Source organism: Hypanus sabinus, chromosome X1 (genome assembly GCF_030144855.1).
Source record: "Hypanus sabinus isolate sHypSab1 chromosome X1, sHypSab1.hap1, whole genome shotgun sequence".
NCBI classification, from domain to species: Eukaryota; Metazoa; Chordata; class Chondrichthyes; order Myliobatiformes; family Dasyatidae; genus Hypanus; species Hypanus sabinus.
The window spans coordinates 56,164,244-56,182,165 of record NC_082738.1 but is presented as its reverse complement, the minus strand read 5'-3'; the positions used below and the strand labels follow the sequence as shown (position 1 = coordinate 56,182,165).

The 17,922-nt window shown below is 41.4% G+C and overlaps 1 protein-coding gene across 7 annotated transcripts in view; it reads left to right on the top strand.

Annotated features, from left to right (window-relative positions):
• The first annotated feature begins 779 nt into the window (after positions 1-779).
• Positions 780-17,922, top strand: part of ubtf (upstream binding transcription factor) — a 61,240-nt gene continuing 44,097 nt past the window's right edge. Inside the window, exons 1-4 of one of the 7 annotated variants that reach the window (XM_059956623.1) lie at positions 780-1,070; positions 2,755-2,852; positions 10,708-10,880; positions 12,019-12,102. In XM_059956623.1, coding sequence (XP_059812606.1) covers positions 2,798-2,852; positions 10,708-10,880; positions 12,019-12,102 — 312 coding nt within the window. In that variant the 5' untranslated portion in view covers positions 780-1,070; positions 2,755-2,797. Of the gene's footprint in view, positions 1,071-1,118; positions 1,438-1,941; positions 2,638-2,754; positions 2,853-10,707; positions 10,881-12,018; positions 12,103-17,922 lie in introns of those variants that run through there. The other 6 variants (XM_059956622.1, XM_059956621.1, XM_059956619.1 and 3 more) reach the window with 6 other exon arrangements.

The following is a 17,922-nucleotide window of genomic DNA, read 5'->3' as shown; positions in this document are numbered from 1 at the left end:
CAAAACCAACTCCGTTTCATGTTTCCCTGGGTTTGCTCACGCACTCTAACCACTTTTACAACATATCTTGTTATCGGGGTGTAGTTACAATGTGGCTCAATCGTTAGTGTGGCTGTCCCGACCGTATGTCTGCGTACGCGGCCTCAAGATAACCCAACTCAACTAATCGCTTGGGATACTCCAACCCGCCAGGGATCGATTTTCTCTCCAAATCCAACGTCACCCAACTCGCGATGATGCCTGAGTCACCACAACCTTTTCTGGCTGGAAGAGCTTTCTCATCCTGCAATCTGTTTAGTAACAAACCGAGTGACTTGGGACGTTTATCATCGCCCGATAAAACTGACTTTCAATTTAAGAATCCCTCTGGCACACCCCGAAGCTACCGAACCACCCACTAATTACTTCTTTTAAAATTCCCGCCCCGTACTGTATAAATTCATTAATTTATTTCAGGCAATTTTCATCTCCATTGGCTCGACAGGGAATGACGTGCAGCACAACAAAGGTGGAGTTGGAAATTAAATAAAAATGTAGCAAAGAAGAAAGCTGCGGCTCGGTGTTATATTGTAATAGCTGCACTTCACTGCAACTAACTATTCAACACTGGCAATTAGTCCGGGGATAGACAGCACTCTGGCCGCAGCGGAGCGAGGAGTGCCAGCTTTCGTTATTTTAACATTTCTTAAGAATAACAAACTTCACTTCGAAACTTTTACTTATTATAGAAAGATATCTTGTTGTCTTTTTATTAAAAAAACAAAATCCTTCCGCTTTCCTTCACTGTACGTTGCTTCTCGGCTGTTAAAATTGCTGGTGGCTGGGGCCGCTTTTTGCCGAGACAGCAGCCGAATACAGCGGGCTCGTTAAGGCAAAAATAGTCGGAGAAGCATAAGGGGGATGGGGGAAGGAGCTGATCCGGAAAAAGGGGATTGGAGAGGTCGGAAGTATCGCGAAGCATGCCGGCTCTCAACGGGGACTAGAAAGCGTCCACGCCCGGGGCCAGCGCCGTGGATCTGGCGAAGGTTCAGCCCAGGCTCGCCTTGTTTTGCAAGACGCTTAGACGGAAGGTAAGGTGGTTTAAAAAATCTGTCAGAGAAAAAATAAACCGTATATTTTATCGAAAAAGAATTAAAACGTATTAAAACAATGTCGAAAGAGCCGGGTGTGTGCTCCGCTCCTGAAAGAGGTGAGCGAGGAGAGAATGCGAGCGGGGGTTCGGCATGGGGCTGTGCCGAGATGGTTGCGCCGTGGAGCCGCCTCTTGTCGACAGCAGCAGGAAGCTGGTTGGCTCTAGTGGCCGCGCCAGTGCAGGGGCTCGTTGTCTCGGATTCATTCCCTCGGTTCCGGCCCCTTTTGTCTTCCGCTGCTCTCTCTGCTTGGCTCCCATTTTACCGCGTCTCTCTCTTCAAGCAGAGTGCGAGGCTCCCGGGCTGGGTGAGTGACTGTCCGCCCGCTAAAACTAACCTTGAGCTTTTAGTCTTTTTTTCATTTATTTTTCTACCCTCTTTATATACGTCTATATATAAATCTCTACATATATGTATATCTACGGGATCGTCTCATACTTGTTCGGTTCACTCGGATTTTTTATTTACAAAAATATTTAATATAACTAAAATTTTAGTTCGATTATTTACTTTTATTCCTTTTTTTTTAGAAAAAAAGGTCTACGCTTTTGTATTTGCTGTTTTAATTTCATGCCTATTTTTTCCGTGGCGGGTTTGTGCCGCGTTGTAGCCCGGGCTGTGGCGCTCACATGGCGGACCAAGTCCTTCGTCCATTCCGGGCTGCGTTGGCTCTCAATCCATCGCAAATTTTGGACGCCCGTGTGGAAGTGGAGACGATCAGTAGCTGAAAAGCGATTGTTAATGAAATTTCCTGATTGATTTCAGTTGCTAAATTCGAGATTAAAAAAAAATTAAATTAGCGATTTTTTTAAACTTAAAATTCGTTCGAATTTTATTTTCGTTTTTAAAAAGCGTTACATTTTAATATTTCGCATCAAATGTAACAAAAATTTAGTTTGTTCGGGGTTTTCTCGATAGTTAGGGTAGGGAAAGACACTGCGCCGAGCCCTGATAACATGGCCGTGCGGCTGCGAAATACAGCCGCAACTCAGACGCCATGACTGGGACAAGAAGAGAGCCACGCGTCGGGCCGAGCCTCCGGGGGCAGCGGCTGGAGGATGAGGGGGCGGCGCTGAGCTCGGAGCGCTTGCCTGGTGTTTGGTGCATTGAGGCGGGGGGGGGGGGGTGAAGTTTGCAGAGGGGAGACAAGGAGCGGCTCTGTGCCGTCGGGGAGCTGGGCTGGGGCGGTTGAGAAGACGACGGGGGAAGAGAGGAGACGCTTTTCGCCCTTGCCTTTCATCATCGTATTTTTTTTTCCTCCCCCTCCCCACCGAGGAGTTGCTGTTACTGCCGACCCGAGATACACGCTCCCCTCCCCGGCCACAGTTGCAGCGCTTTCCCGAGTCTCCGATGCTTGCTTTCTCTTTTGTCCGCTTCGTGCAGCGCCGCTCCTGCCCTGGACTCAAGCTGCGACTGGGCGGTGTTCTACAGAGCAGCTGCTCCGAGCTGTTGCACTCGCTGATACTAGAGGGAAAAAGGAGGAAAAGGAAGAGGAGGGAGGGGAGACGTAAGCACTGGGGGATTGACTAGAGTGGCATGCGATAGAGACACGCGCAGGGGGGAGATGGCTGTTGCAGTTTTGGTCTTGTGGTACAGCCTAATCTGGTCTCTCGCTTCTACGCAGGTAGTTGGTGGACTCGAAGAATAGTGCGTTTCTGTCGAGCAGAATGAACGGAGAGACAGCAATGGCAGAAACTACTGAAGTGAGCGATGCTAAGGAAGGTGAGTTAAATGGAGGCGAGGTTGCCCGTTCAGAACGGACTATAAGAATTGAGTTTTCCCAAACATTTACATTCTTATCCAGATAGTGGTATTTTCAAAGCTTTTTATTTGTAAAATGGAGAACTCATTATTTCAAGTTACCATTGCAGAAAATTTCTTCTTCCCTTCATTCCAAATTGCAATTTTGACCAGGTAGCGCTAAAGCAATATTTATAGTATAAATTACAATACTTTGAAAACTGACAGCCACGTTCAGCCATTGTGAGTATTCTTCATTAAACATTTTGAAACATCAAAGAAAGAATAATTAGAGGAGTAGGGTGGCAAGGGAAAAAAATTAAGCCCTGATTATATTTTGACTGAGATGCTAGGAGTGATGCATTTATCATATACAATAAATCATATGGATGTAGAGCACTGAGTTTCCCTTGGTATTATGACAGCTAACATCTAATACAATCTAATGTAATTTAGATATTATGTGATTATCTTGATTTTCTTTTTTTCTCTTTGGGATTTAACTTTGTTTCAGCCAAAAATATAATTTGGTGACCATGTTGTATAATGTATGTGATGGTCACATTCTCTGTTGGTCACAATGGGGTTTTAAATGATGTTCCAAGCTTTCTTTTGAGAGAATAACTATAATTTCTCTGTCTTGCATTATCTGTTTTTGCTGTTTTTTGTAATCAAGGACAGAGAACCAGCAATGGGAGAAAATGTTTCATTTGTTGCATCACATTTCAAAAAGTACTTGCATTCCATGCCCAAGTTAAATTGAGAATAGATTAATTTTGATTTGAAACTATTCCAAAGCTTAGTTTTAAATCATGTCCCCAGCATCATTTTTGAGTGACAGAGCTTTACAACTAAATGTTAGGGATTATGTGGGGTTAGCATCCAGCTGAAATATTGCAGTATCTCAGAATACTGGTAATAAGCATCTATTTGTCTACTGTTTTAATAATAATCATTAGTGTGCAAGGTACGACTGAATTTGGGAATGTCACTTGAGAGTCATGTTGATTCAAAGAGGATTCAATTTTCCTTCTGTCTTTTCAGTCCTACAGTCCAGGACCAAAGTCTTTAGCTGATTATTTAACAAATGCAATTTTGAATCCAGAGCGCTAAGTATCAAGAGTTTTCGTAAACAGCATGGTGAATGGATCAAGTTTCTTGGCATCATCCTCCTGAGCACAGCACGGACACTCCATGTAGCATCGACTCTTAGTTCCACTCACCATGAGTGGTACTACAACAGGAATCATTGGTGATTTTGATAGCATCAATAAAATTGCAGATCAAGCTGTGTGTTTTAATATCTAGTTTTATGTACATGTTTTCTGTTAGTCTTATAAAGTTCAGGAGATGATTTTTATTTTCAAACAAGTATTGTGCCTTTTGGCCATAGTTTTCCTTTTCAGCTGAATCTGTAACAGGTTTGGTCACTTTCACTGGTTGACATACAGAGAATCTCAATCCATGGTGCAGCCACTACAATTTTGTGTTTTTTAAAAGGCATGCCATTGGGAGATTTAATAACTTTCATGGCTCAGCTTTTCAGTCAATAATTGAGGTTATTTTTGAAGTAAAGTGTAGCTTCTGTTAACCGTGCACGTTAAAGGTGGGAATTGGTCGTTACTGTTCCACCTTTCCCTGCTCCGGAAATTTTATGACGGTGCCATCTTACACATGGAACTCGGCAAGAAAATGTTCAGGTTTGTTCATTCTGTGAATGTTTAATGCCTGGATTACTGTTGGGCAATGAATATGAAGAACTTAATTTAGTTCCTTCAGATTTTGTGTATTCAAGGTTTATTCGTGTTTCATATTTGCCCATTATTTGGAATTTGGTTTGCTGTTTTTAATGTGCCATTTTCTGGCACTCAGTAAGTATTCTTCAAGATGTTCCAGTTCCCCTGTAGAGCACCATGTTGTCTGAATTTCTTATCTTTGATAAATGCCAAAGCCTAGTATCATGAAGGCCATGCACATGACCATTTGCTATTAACCTATTGTAATGTGGGACTCTGGATGCTGTTAGGCATGGCAGAATGTAAGTCGCCATCATCCAATGTTTGGGGTGCAGTTTGCTAGGGGATGGCAGTTTCTATGTAAACAATTTTGGTGGGTTAGAGCTAGTCGCACTGGGGACTCACGTGAAAACATTTTTCATTATTGGCGTGCAAAGTGCCTTTATATTTTTGTTGCAGTGGAATTCAACCTTGCCACGTGTGGTTAAGTCTCAGATAACTAGCTATCTCTGAATGTTACTATGTGGCGAGTGGCCAAGTGGTTAAGGTGTTGGACTACCGATCTGAAGGTTGTGAGTTCAAGCCTCAGCCGAGGCAGCGTGCTGTGTCCCTGAGCAAGGCACTTAACTGCACACTGCTCCAGTCCACCCAGCTGAAAATGGGTACCGGCAAAATGCTGGGGGTTAACCTCGTGATAGACTGACGTCCTATCAGGAGTGGGGGGGGGAAGAGTCTCAGTCGCTTCACACTATGGAAACCAGCTTAAGCACTGGCCTGATGAGCCTATCAGGCTTGGGACAGACTTTAACTTTAATTCTTTGAGACCGTGGAGAGAGGAGTCCAGATTTTGAATTAGCACATGAGTGAATTATTAGCCAAGATCATCTATATGTTTATTTGGTAGAATCAAAAATGAGCATATAAGTCATCTGGTGTGCTCAACTGGGGAGAAATATTCTCCGATAACAATGTTTGCTTCCTCTTCCTCTGCATTTGGGAGAGGCTAAAGAAAGATCTAGAGAGATACTTGGGGGGGGGGGTCAATGTTAAGAATAGAGTGGATTAAAAGGAAGTTATCAATGTGTGCATTATACCAACTACCATCCACTGAGAAGAATGGCATTTGGTGAATAGGAAAATTGGCTGAGTTTAATGTTGAAAGCAGTTTTCTACGTTCTCCAGCAGCAATGTATTAGACCAGAGTCCTGTACTTAATGCACCCAAAAAATAACTTATTAAATCAATAACCTCCTGGTCCAATAGGGGGAGAAGTGTGGACTCATTAATTTCCAGCAAGTCAACTTTGCTAAGTAGTTTAGAAACCCAAATGAAAATGTGTACACAACTCTATTGCAGCCACAATGCTTAAAAAGCTGAAAAAAACACAGTCAATGATCAATTTGATGGAATACAACCTGGCTCAAAATCACTGATCAGGAAAGTTTGTAAGGAGGTCTACAGTGAGCAGTAGTGAATCAAGGTAAAAGGGAAAACATAATTTTATGTTAAGCTGAAAGAGGTGGTTGAGCTTTAATGAGCCATTAAAGATGAGGGGATATGCCATGGACCCCAGGTTTGAAACCCCCGGCCTAGACTGTTTTGTCTTACTGCTCACCATTCTATGGAGCTAGTGGAAAGCAATCCTTGTTCAAAAATAAAGTTGGGTAACTTGCAGGCAAAGCATCTGGGCACATTGTAGCTTGTTGCAGTGACTAAGCTGAATGGGAAGCTGTGAAATTCCATCATCAAGAGGTTTAGAATATGTTGGGCTATTTCACCTTTTTCTGGCATTCAAGAAGAAAGTGAGTTGGGGAGTGAAGTGTGACCAGAGTTGAGAATGGAGGTTGGTTAACTACAACTATTGGGCAGGAGATTTGGGAGAAATTATCAGTGGCAGGTGGTGAGTTAAAATAGTTTTAACAGGATGTGAAATGTTAAAAGAATCAAATTTGGGTTTGGAAGCTGAGTAAAGCTGCACTGGATGGGGTGGTATTTTTTTGAAGAGCATCACCAGTGAGGTTAGATACAGTCAGGGAGTGATAGATGGGAATGGTCATGGTGATGGTAAGTCGTGTCATTGAATGGGTAGGTGAGAAGCTGGGATTTGAGGTGAATGCAAAGGATGCAGGGAGGAGGATTGTGGAATGGGGAAAGAAATGAGTGAGCATGTATACAACCAGCAAGATGGCGATCACCTCATTCAATTTGGCAGTGGTCCAGGTAAGGCCCTTCAATAAATGCTAAATTAGCAGCTCTCGGGCTGAGACCTCTTGTGTATAGCAAAATAAAATGCAAGTGTTGTCAAATTAATTGAATGCCATTTGGGTCATTTTGTTTATGCAAGTGTTGGCAACAGCTGACTCAGTTTTGTTCTTGAGCCTGGAAACACCTCCTTTATAGGCTGGTTCATTTGAAGGCAACTTCAATCTATACTTCCAAGAAACATTTGTGTTTTTATAGTTGTGGGAAAAGGTGAGCTTAAATGTATTTTAAATGTGTGAAGTTACACAGATAATAGCTTGGATTATAAGGATCGTTGATAGATTCTTGATTGGTATGGGGAAAAATTCACATCTTAAAATTGTAAATTTGTGTTGGTGACTAGGTAGCTATCATTTGGATGTCTAAGTCAAACCGTAACATGGATCTAAAGGGAGTGAGTCGCAATATGTTACATGGAGAACAACAAAAGGGCTTGTGTTTAATTAAAACTAACAGCTTCACTGTTGCTGTCCTTTCCACACAACACAGCTGATGGCTGATTAGGATATTGAGTCATATGCATGAATCTGATTTGTGTGAATTCTAGATCTGACCCTTCAATAAGCACAAAATGAAACAAGGTTTTTTTTCCCCCTAAAGTAATAGGAGATACTGACCCGCATCTTAAGTTTCATACAAGGGCAAAGAGAATAGCAATTTTCATAACTCCATTGTCTCAGATTTATACTTGTTTTTTGAGTAGTCCAGAATTTTGCTTGGTAGTTCCTTGTGATATTGGTGGAAGCCACTTGGCCCATTGAGTCTATGTTACCAATTCCATTTTCCCCCACTGATACTGCCTGAAGGCTATTTTTGTGGTTTTCCCATCAAAACCCCTGGAAACTCAGTCACCAATCAACATTCTAACCAGGATTTCCTTTGTGGGTGAAAACTGGTACATCCAGAGGAAATCCATGCAATCACAAGAAGAAAACAGAAGTACCACACAGCAGTAAAAATAAATACAGCCAGCCTGTTGGGGCTTTGGAGCAGCAGCTGTATAACCAAGCTCTGGTTGGTTGATCTAGATAGGGCTTTATTGCTACAGGCTGCTCCTTTCTTGTAATCCCTACATGGGGTTTGTCTAACACATTGCTCTTAAGAATAGTTTTCTTCCTTCTTTTTTAAAAAACAATCCATAAAGTTGTGGATGATTGTAAAGACAAAATAATACAATGCCCCTGTGTTCTCTATGTAACATTGTGGTCCCCTCTCTTCAGATGCACATTATGGTTTGCCTTGGATATCAGCATGACGGCTGCTTTGCCACCAACATGAAAATTCACAATTTAAAAAATAAATAATGTTTTTCCTGTACCAGTGAAGAATCTGCCATTGATGCTTACAATCCAACATGTTATCTGTGTAACCCCACACCATGGCCTCCTCTACTGTCAAGATGAAGCCACACTCAGGTTGGAGGAACAATACCTTATATACTGGCTGGGTAGCCTCCAATCTGATGGCATGAACATTGACTTCTCTAATTTCTGTTAATGCCCCTCCTCCCCTTCTTACCCCATCCCTGATGTATTTAGTTTTTTACCCTTCCCCTTTTTTCTTTCTCTCTGCCTATCACTCTGCCTGTTCTCCATCTCCCTCTGGTGCTCCCCTCCCCCTTTCTTTCTCCTTAGGCCTCCCGTCCCATGATCCTTTCCTTTCTCCAGCTCTGTATCCCTTTTGCCAATCACCTTTTCAGCTCTTAGCTTCACCGGTCTTCACCCTCCGGTCTTCTGCTATCATTTTGCATTTTCCTCTCCCCCTCCCACTTTCAAATCTTTCCTTTCAGTTAGTCCTAACGAAGGGTCTCGGCCTGAAACGTCGACAGTGCTTCTCCCTATAGATGCTGCCTGGTCTGCTGCATTCCACCAGCATTTTGTGTGTGTTGTTGCTTGAATTTCCAGCATCTGCAGATTTCCTTGTGTCTGCATTTAAACTCATCATTCTCCATAAATATAAAAATGCAAATATTTCTTCAAAGTGTAGATAAAAGCATGATTTACACTTGTCTGCATTAAATTGGAGCTTTAAGTCCAAAAAGAAATGTTTTCATTCTTAGTTTTTAATCTATGATTAATGTACACATAAAAACCTAAGGACATTTGTGAGCCTTACAAAACTGATTTTCTTCTTCCTAGTAACTGCACTGATTCTCCACTCAGAATACTTTTAGAAAATTTGTGTGTGCCTCTCTGGTTGTGCTTTGCAATGTGGTGCAGAGCCTGAGCACCTGACAGTGTTTCTACAGTGTTGAGGGAGTCCTTGGTTCAGGATCTGGAGGTAAATGGTATTTCCAAGTTGAGACAGCATATGATTGGCAGTGTTTCTTCAGGTGGTGATGTGGTCCCTACTGCTGCCTTTTGCCTCTTACCTCAGTTACAGAGCAATGGAAATGCAGTGCTGGAGGGTTCTTTATTCCTCTGCATAGATGCTGCCTGACTTGCTGAGTTCCTCCAGCATTCTGTGTCTTGCTCAAGAATTCTGGCATCTGCAGAATCTCCTCTCCATTCAGTTATAGAGGTCACATTTGGGAGGTACTGTTGAAATAACCTTGGTGAGTAATGGTGTGCATTTTATAGATGATGCATGTTGCAGGCCCAATGCTTTGTAGAAAGAATGAGTTAGACTGATGGATGTGGTACTAATCCAATTATTGACTGTCAGAAGGCCGTGAGCTAACATGCATCTTTCCATATCTCTGCCCAAGAATGGAAGGAAAGTGGTGGATGCAGCCCAGTTTCCCACTATCAAGTTCATTTGCAAGGAGTGCTCTCACAGGAAAGTGCTATACATCATCAAGGGTCACCTACCATCTAGGCCAAGGTCTTGCTGTTGTCTCCAGGAAGGAGGTACAGGAGCCTTGGGTCCCACACCACCAGGTTCAGGAATAGTTACTGCCCTACTGGATTCCTGAACCATTGTGGATAACAAATCTGAACTGATACTACAACTTAGATTCACTTCGAAGGGCTTTTTATAACTCATTTTTATTTGCACAATTTCTTTAGCACATTGGTTGTTAGTCTTTGTTTCTGTATATAATTTTTCTAAACTATTCTATTTTTTTAATCATGAAGTAGTATGGTAACATATTCATACTCGGATAATAAATTTTACTCTGGCTGTAAGTTGAATGTTTCATCACACTACTACCCCAGAATTGTAAAGGGGGGAGGGCTTCATGGTGTCATGAGATAGTTGCTCACTGCAGCATATTCAACTTCTGAATTTTCGTGGTTTTGTGTTTGGTCCAGTTCTCTTTCTGGTTGAATGTCCATTTTAATCCAGTGGGTACATTAGAGCTGTTGAAAAATAAACATTCCCTAGAGATTTTGGAAATAGTTGTAATATTTTCATGTAAGCTTGCAAAACAGAAGCAATCCTGATGTTAACTTTATGTCTGTGTATCTTGAGGTCAGTCTACACTGGTGACTTTTCTCCTTGTGCTTGTTTTTGCAAGGCAGCCAGACCATTCTTTCTTGGTCACACTGAGTATTTCTCATTTATTCCTGTCATTATACCATTTAATGCTCAGCGACTTAGTGCAGCCAATTGTTCTTTTCATGTGGTTCCCTGCACAGCCAAGGTAAACTTTTCTATTCCAGTTAAATAGAAACTTGACTCCTATCTGCATTTTGATGCTGGTGAGTTGTTGTTGGATTCTTATTTGTTGTACTTAGGATGCATCATACTTTTTCTGATTGAAGGGTTCATTTTAAAGCTTTTCAGATGGCATTCGGTACATGCTATTTTTTTTCTAAAAGGGACAGGAAAGAATTGAATTATTGTTTATGAAACTTGCTTTGTGATGTAGAGGTTGATTCACTTTTTCTCCACAGAGTGGCCAAAAGAGGACCTCCTGGGCCTATTAGATAGCATGAGAAGCATGGTTCCTACCAATGATGTGATGAAGTTTAAAACAACAGAGTCACATATGGACTGGAATAAGGTGACCTTCGCCCATTATACAGCAGAAATGTGTAAACAGAAGTGGTCGGAGATCTCACATGAAGTAAGTCAATATTTAGCTGTTGTGTCTAAAGGGGTTTAGCTTTAAGTAGCTGCACACTGTAATTTTTGAAGTATAGGTAGTTGTTCCAGCTGTGCTTCAGTTGTGGAAAAGGTGACTTGTCAGATTGGCAGCTGTCTGAATAAGCAAATAAACATTTGGCTGTTTTCAGGCGATTGCACCTTTAAGATCAGTGTTGATTAGAGGTATGTTTAATTTATTGCTCAATGATGCACTATTATACAAGGATAACTTTATGTGTGTGTCCCAATGTTTACCATAAGGTACGTAATACTGGCCTATGTAAAACGGTGTTTATCTAAAATATTGCCTGGTAATTAACCAACTTTTTTGGTTCCAAAATGCATTAGAGTAGCAGTGGGAAATTTACCCTTTTAACTATGCTAATGATCAATATTGCTTTGGATAGTAATAGCTTGATGTGATATGTTTATTTTTCATATTTATGTGTGGTATAGTATCCCATTAGTGATAGCTGGAATAATCAAATTTTGCGGTATTACAGGCTAGGCTGCTCCTTGAAGTAACAGTTTGAGTAGTGAACATGATGGGGTTACTCATTATTAAGATAGTGGAACTTTGACTTTATAGAGCTTCCTTTTAAATGTGCCTTCATTTTAAGGCACATTTCAACGTTTTTTGAGTGTGGGTACCTGACTGCCATGCTTTTGGATAGCAATTCTGGATGTGCTCATACTACTTAAAGATAAACCAAGTAGTCACTAGATGATAGCACTTCTAGGTCATTAGTTCTACATTAGTGCACTCTAAATATTTGTTTTTTCCCCATTTGACCTCCAGTTCACATTGGGTGCAGAGGTGTCTTTTAAGTGAATGGCTGTGTAGAAACAGACAATAGTTGCAGAAGTAGACCATTCGGCCCTTTGAGCCTGCACTGCCATTTTGAGATCATGGCTGATAAACTAATATCAGTACCCGGTTCCTGCCTTGTCCCCATATCCCTTGATTCCCCTATCCATAAGATACCTTTCTAGCTCCTTCTTGAAAGCATCCAGAGAATGTGAGTTAAGGGCTATAAACTATTTACGATATGCCTTCAAGAATCACAGTTAAGTTTTTTTTTCTCTTGGCCATTTTAAGTTCCAAATTTTGTTTTTAGGTGAGAAAATTCCGTACTTTATCAGAGCTGATTTTGGATGTCCAAGAAAATGTGAAGAATCCCTATAAAGGGAAGAAACTCAAGGTGAGCATTCAGTCACAGTATTTTTTGTTTTTGAGTTCAAAAGTGGAAAAAAAAAATGTAGACTGTCAGTAAAATTGATTTTTATGCAATCTTGTGATTGGGGAAAAATGAACACGTTATTCCATGTGATACAGTTATTGTAAAGATTTTCCTCTTGCATTAAGCTATTCTCTCGAATGGAGCTACATCCTTGCAATAATATATTTGGTTTCTAGATGTATTTCAGTTAACAATGGTTAATGAAATTTCATTCTGGACTGATTTCTTGCAATATGGTAGACATTTCTTAATCAGTGGCTTTATGTTATACTGTGCAGTCAGTTTTTTAGCAAGAACTGTCTTCAACATTACACAATCTTCATTACACAATGATCAATGGATGGTTGTTTTTTTTCTGGAACTTTGACTTGTATTGAGTTGTGTTCCTCAAGGTAAGATCTTCACAATTTTGCATTTTTTTTATCTTTACTGCAAATTGGAAACATTAAGTTAAGGTGAAGAACTGAAGTAAATTTATTATCGAGTACATGTCACCATGAGATTTATTTTCTTGTGGGCATGCATAGTAAATCAAAGAAACAAAATAGAATCATTTAAAGCCCACACCCAACAGGACAAACAACTGATGTGCAAACATGAAAGAACAGGTAAGCAATATAGAGAACAGGAGATTTTAAAAAGTCCTTCAAAATGAAGGTGGTGGGGCAAGTGAAGTTATCCCCCTTTGGTTCAAGAGCCTGATGGTTGAGGGGGTAATAACAGTTCCTGAATCTGGTGGTGTGAGTCCTGAGGCTCCTGTACTACCTTCCTAATGACAGTAGTGAGAAGAGTGGTGGTGGGGGTCCTCTGATGCATACTGCTTTCCTGTGGCAGTGCTCTGTGTAGATGTGCTGAACGGTGGGGAGGGGTTGTCCCATGATGGTCTGGGCTGTATCCAGCACTTTCTGGAGGTTTTTCTGTTCAGGGGCATTGGTGTTTCCATACCAGGCTGTAATACAGCCAGTCAATATACTCTGCACTGCAAATCTGTACAAGTTTATCAAAGTTTTAGATGTCATGCCAAATCTTTGTAAGCACCTCAGGAAGTAGGGGCACTGCTGTGATTTCCTTGTAGTTGCACTTGCATGGTGAGCCTCAGGACAAATCCTCTGAGATGATAACAATAAGGTATTTATATTTGCTGGCCCTTTCCACCTCTGGTCCCCGATAAGGACTGGCTTATGGATCTCTGAATTCCTCTTCCTGAAGTCTATAATCATCTCCTTGGTCTTGCTGACATCAAGTAGGAGGTCGTTGTGGCACCACTCAGCTAGATTTATAGACTCCATCCTGTATGCTGATTCATCATCTTTGTTTGACCCATGACAATAGTGTCGTCAGCAAACTTGAACATGATATTGGGGGTTGCACTTGGCTTCACCGTCATATGTATAAAGTGAGTAGAGTGGGGGAGAGGTTTGCTAAGCACATGGCCTTGTGGTGCACCTGTGCTGATGGAGTTTGTGGAGGAGATGATGTACTAATCTGAACTGACTGGGGTCTGCAGTTGAGGAAATGGAGGATCCAATTGCACAGAGGTATTGAGGCCAAGGTCTTGAAGTTTATCTATTAGTTTTGAAGGAATGATTGTATTGAATGTTGTGTAATTGATAAAGAACGTCCTGATATATGCATCTTTGCTGTCCAGGTATTCCAGAATTGAGTGGAGAGAGAATGCAATGGGGTGTTGTGCTGGTAGGCAAACTAGAGCAGTTTAAAGTTGTTTCTCAGGCAGATGATATGTTTCATCACCAACCTCTCAAAGCACTTCATCACTGTGGATGTAATTGCTACTGGGTGATGGTCAATGAGGCAGGTCACCATGCTCTTCTTGGGCACTGGTATGATTGAAGCCTGCTTGAAGCAGGTGGGAACCTCAGACTGCAGAAGCGAGAGGCTCAGGATAGAGGTGAACTCTCCAGCCAGTTGAACAGCACAGGTCTTTAGCATTCGGCCAGATAGCCTGTCTGGGCTAGATACTTTCCATGGATTCACCCTCAGTAGTCATTCCTTATCGTGTAACAGTGGTCGAGGGTGTTGGGACCCCTGGTACTGCAAGTTATATGCTGCTGATAATTGGGCAGAAATAGGGTGGCTATTTTAAGTACTAACACAGCTTTATGAAACTTTAAAAATTGAACATAGTATTGTGTTAAGTTCAGGAGGCTCATTCATGTTTTTGGCTGAAAGAAGTGCCAAACAGGACTTGATTCTTTGGGATTGACTTCATGTGGCCAAGTTCAAGGCATTAATGTTTGTAATTGTGCTAGCATAGATAACATTTTACTGTTTTAATGCTTTAAATTAGATGATGTGATCATCCAGCTGGTTTAACAAGGAATTAATTTGCCTTCCTCCAAAGTGATCTGTAATTTTATTTATTTTACCCATTTGTAATCCAGCTTGGAACATGGATCCACTGCTGACACTACTAATAAATGCATCAACTTGGACTGATAAGAGATCCGAATCAATGTACATCCCTTGGTACCTTTCTGTATCTGTTGAAGTGATGCAAAAGAAAAAATAAATTCAGTAAATCTAATTGGCCCAGTGATGACAGCCACTTGCTCTTCATGTTCTTTCTCAGCATTAAAAGATTACCTATGTAGCAGTTTCTAACTCTTGGCGAGATATTTGTGTTTAGTATGTATATTAGATCAATTCATTCTTGTACTGTGTCCATTGGGATGCAATGTGAATCTCTCTCTTAACTGGGTGAATGTGGAATTGTACTTCTGTACACTGGCCATTAGAATTTTCATGTGAAAGTTCTCTCTGAAAGCAGATTTATTCATTTGACTAAAGCAAACCATATGTGCTTTTTGAAAGATAGATCATTTATGTAAGATTTATAAGTAGCAAAACATATGCATTTGCTGTATTTAAAAAAAATGTCTGCCTGATAAATTTTAAAACTGATATTTAATGGCATTTTTCAGCCAATGAGTTGGAGGCAGAGAATGTGGCTGGGTAAGTGGTCCAGTGGAACAAACTAATTTGATTTTAAAAAGTAGAGGAAATGCAGATTTTGACAGGAAGCAATTTAGTGAATGGATGATAGTTGAACAAATGCATATGGATTAAATTTGAATCTCATTTGGCATGGTCATCACTCTGCTTGACTGACAGAATTGCCCATTGTCTCCACTTCAGCTGCAACGTGCTGTCATTTTATTCATAGGTTCTAAAATAGACACTTTTTTCTTGTATGGGTTACAGTTTGTAATCCTGTTTGGTCATCTGACTAGCTTTACAGATTCATGATGTGCAACCTTGGTTTTGAGTTTAAGATATTGACTAATTTAATTTCTTAACGTGTTAGTGGATTCCAGTCAGTTTGTGATCAAGACAATTTCTCATCTGCATTGAACACGGGCATTGCTGCCAGTAATGATAGATGTCTCTATAGATACTGGAGTTGAAATGTCTTTCACTTTTCCTTTTGCTGCCCCTATGTCTCCTGTCATTTTTCCTGAATGCTGGTGGAAATTGACTGAAGCTGGCACTTCAGGTTACCATTGATGGTCATGGTACAAATCCAAGATCCCTCTTGTATTTTAGAGACCCCTCACCGCTTTGAAATTACTGGAACAGAATGTGTAATATCAAGTATATCTGATGAGACTAGACTAGGAGCATTTTTTTTAACATTGTACATAACGATTCCGATTATCCTGCTTCAATTAATTGGGAACTGTTACAGGATAACTAGAAATTGAAACACTGTAGGTTTATTTGTCTTGGTGCAGCATTACTGAAAAGTACTTGTGCACCATCTTTGGTTATGAATACACAGTGGAATTGTATGGTTTAAGGTCCACTCGCAGGTTCGGAAGTATTTGTCTGGAAATTAGTTCCTAAACAACACTTGAAGCACTATGCAGTTGGAAACCTATTGTGTCCTTTCGAATTGTTTCCACATCAGTCGCACAAGTCGTGGTAGTGTAGTGGTTAGCGTGATTTCAGTGTCCTCTAAGGAAGTTCATATGTTCTTCCTGTGTGCATGTGGGTTTCCTCCCACAGTCCAAAGACCTACTGGTTAGTAGGTTAACTGGTCATTGTAAATTGTTCTGTGATTAGGCTAGGGTTAAATAGGTGGGTTGCTGGGCTGCATGGCTCATTGGGACGGTAAGGCCCATTTTGTACTACCCCAAATAAGCACTTCAGATTTCATCACCTTTGTGATTCTAAGCCATTCTATTGCATCAGCAGATATCAGGTAGATTTTTTAGACTGAGTGGTATGTGTGTGGCATGCACTGCTGGAGGTGTTGATAGAGGCCGATACAATAAGGACATGGGTGGAGGCCCTTGGGTAAGGATTTAAGAAAAATGGAGGATCATTGGCTGTGTAGGAAGGAAAGGTTGGAAACCATTCCGAGATAGGTTGGAGGTGACATTGGAATGCATTTCAACTCTGGCAGGGTTTGCAGGACATTATTTCCTACAAAGTGAAACCCAATAGCATGAATGGCAGTGATACTTTGCTACCAGATAAGCTCAGCGCCTTTTATGCTCGCTTTGAAAGGGAGAACCACACCTACGAAGGTCCATGGAGCATTCAGTGACCCTGTGATCTGTCTTGGCCGACGCAGGCTGTCTTACAGCAGGGCCCGATGGAGTAACTGGTAAGGCTCTGAAAACCTCTGCAAACCAACTGGTGGGCGTATTCAAAGACATTTTGAATCTCTCATTGCTACAGTCAGATGTTCCCACCTGCTTCAAAAGGACAGGAATTATATCAGTGCCCAAGAAGATCAGTGTGGGCTCCCTCAACGACTATCATCCACTAACACTCACAACTAAAGTGATGAAATGCTTTGAAGTGATGGCCGTGGCTAGAATCAACTTCTGTCACAGAAGGACCTGGGCCAACTGCAATTTGACTATCTCCACAATAGGTCTGCAGCAGATCTGATCTCAATGGCTCTCCACACAGCCTTGGATCACCTGGACAATGCAAACACCCATGTTAGGATGCTGTTGACCATAGCTCAGCATTTAACACCACCATTTCTACAGTCCTGATCAATAAGCTACAGAACCTGGGCCTCTGTACCTCCCTCTGCAACTGAATCCTCCTAACCAGAAGATTATAGTACTTCCTAACCAGAAGACTATAATTTGTGTGGATTAGTGATAACGTTTCCATCTCTCTGACAATCAACACTAGTGCACCTCGAGTGTGTGCTCTACTCTCTCTGTACCCATGATCGTGTGTCTGGGCATAGCTCAAATACCCCATCGATAAATTTGCTGACGACATAATCGTTGTTGGCAGAATCTGAGGGCGTACAGGTGTGAGATATACTAGCTAGTTGAGTGGTGTCACAGGAACAAACTTGCACTCAGTGTTGGTAAGACCAAAGAGCTAATTGTGGACTTCAGGAAGGGTGAGATGAAGGAACACACATTAATCTTCATAGACTGATCAGAAGTTGAGAGGGTGAGCAATTGCAAGTTCCTGGGTGTCAATATCTCTGAGATCCTAACCTGGATGCAACATGTTGATGCAGCTGTAAAGAAGGTGAGACACAAGTATATTGTGAGAGCACCCTGGTACTGGGCGGGGGGTGAGTGCATTTCTGCAACAGATTGAAATAAGTTGCAGAAACTTGAAAAATTGGTTATCTTTATAATGTGTGCCAGCCTCTGTAGTATCCGAGATGTCTCCAAGGACTGGTGACTTAGAAAAGTGACATCCATCATTAAGGATCCCCAGCACCCAGGACATGCCCTCTTCACACTGTTACCGTCAGGTAGGAGGTACAGAAGCCTG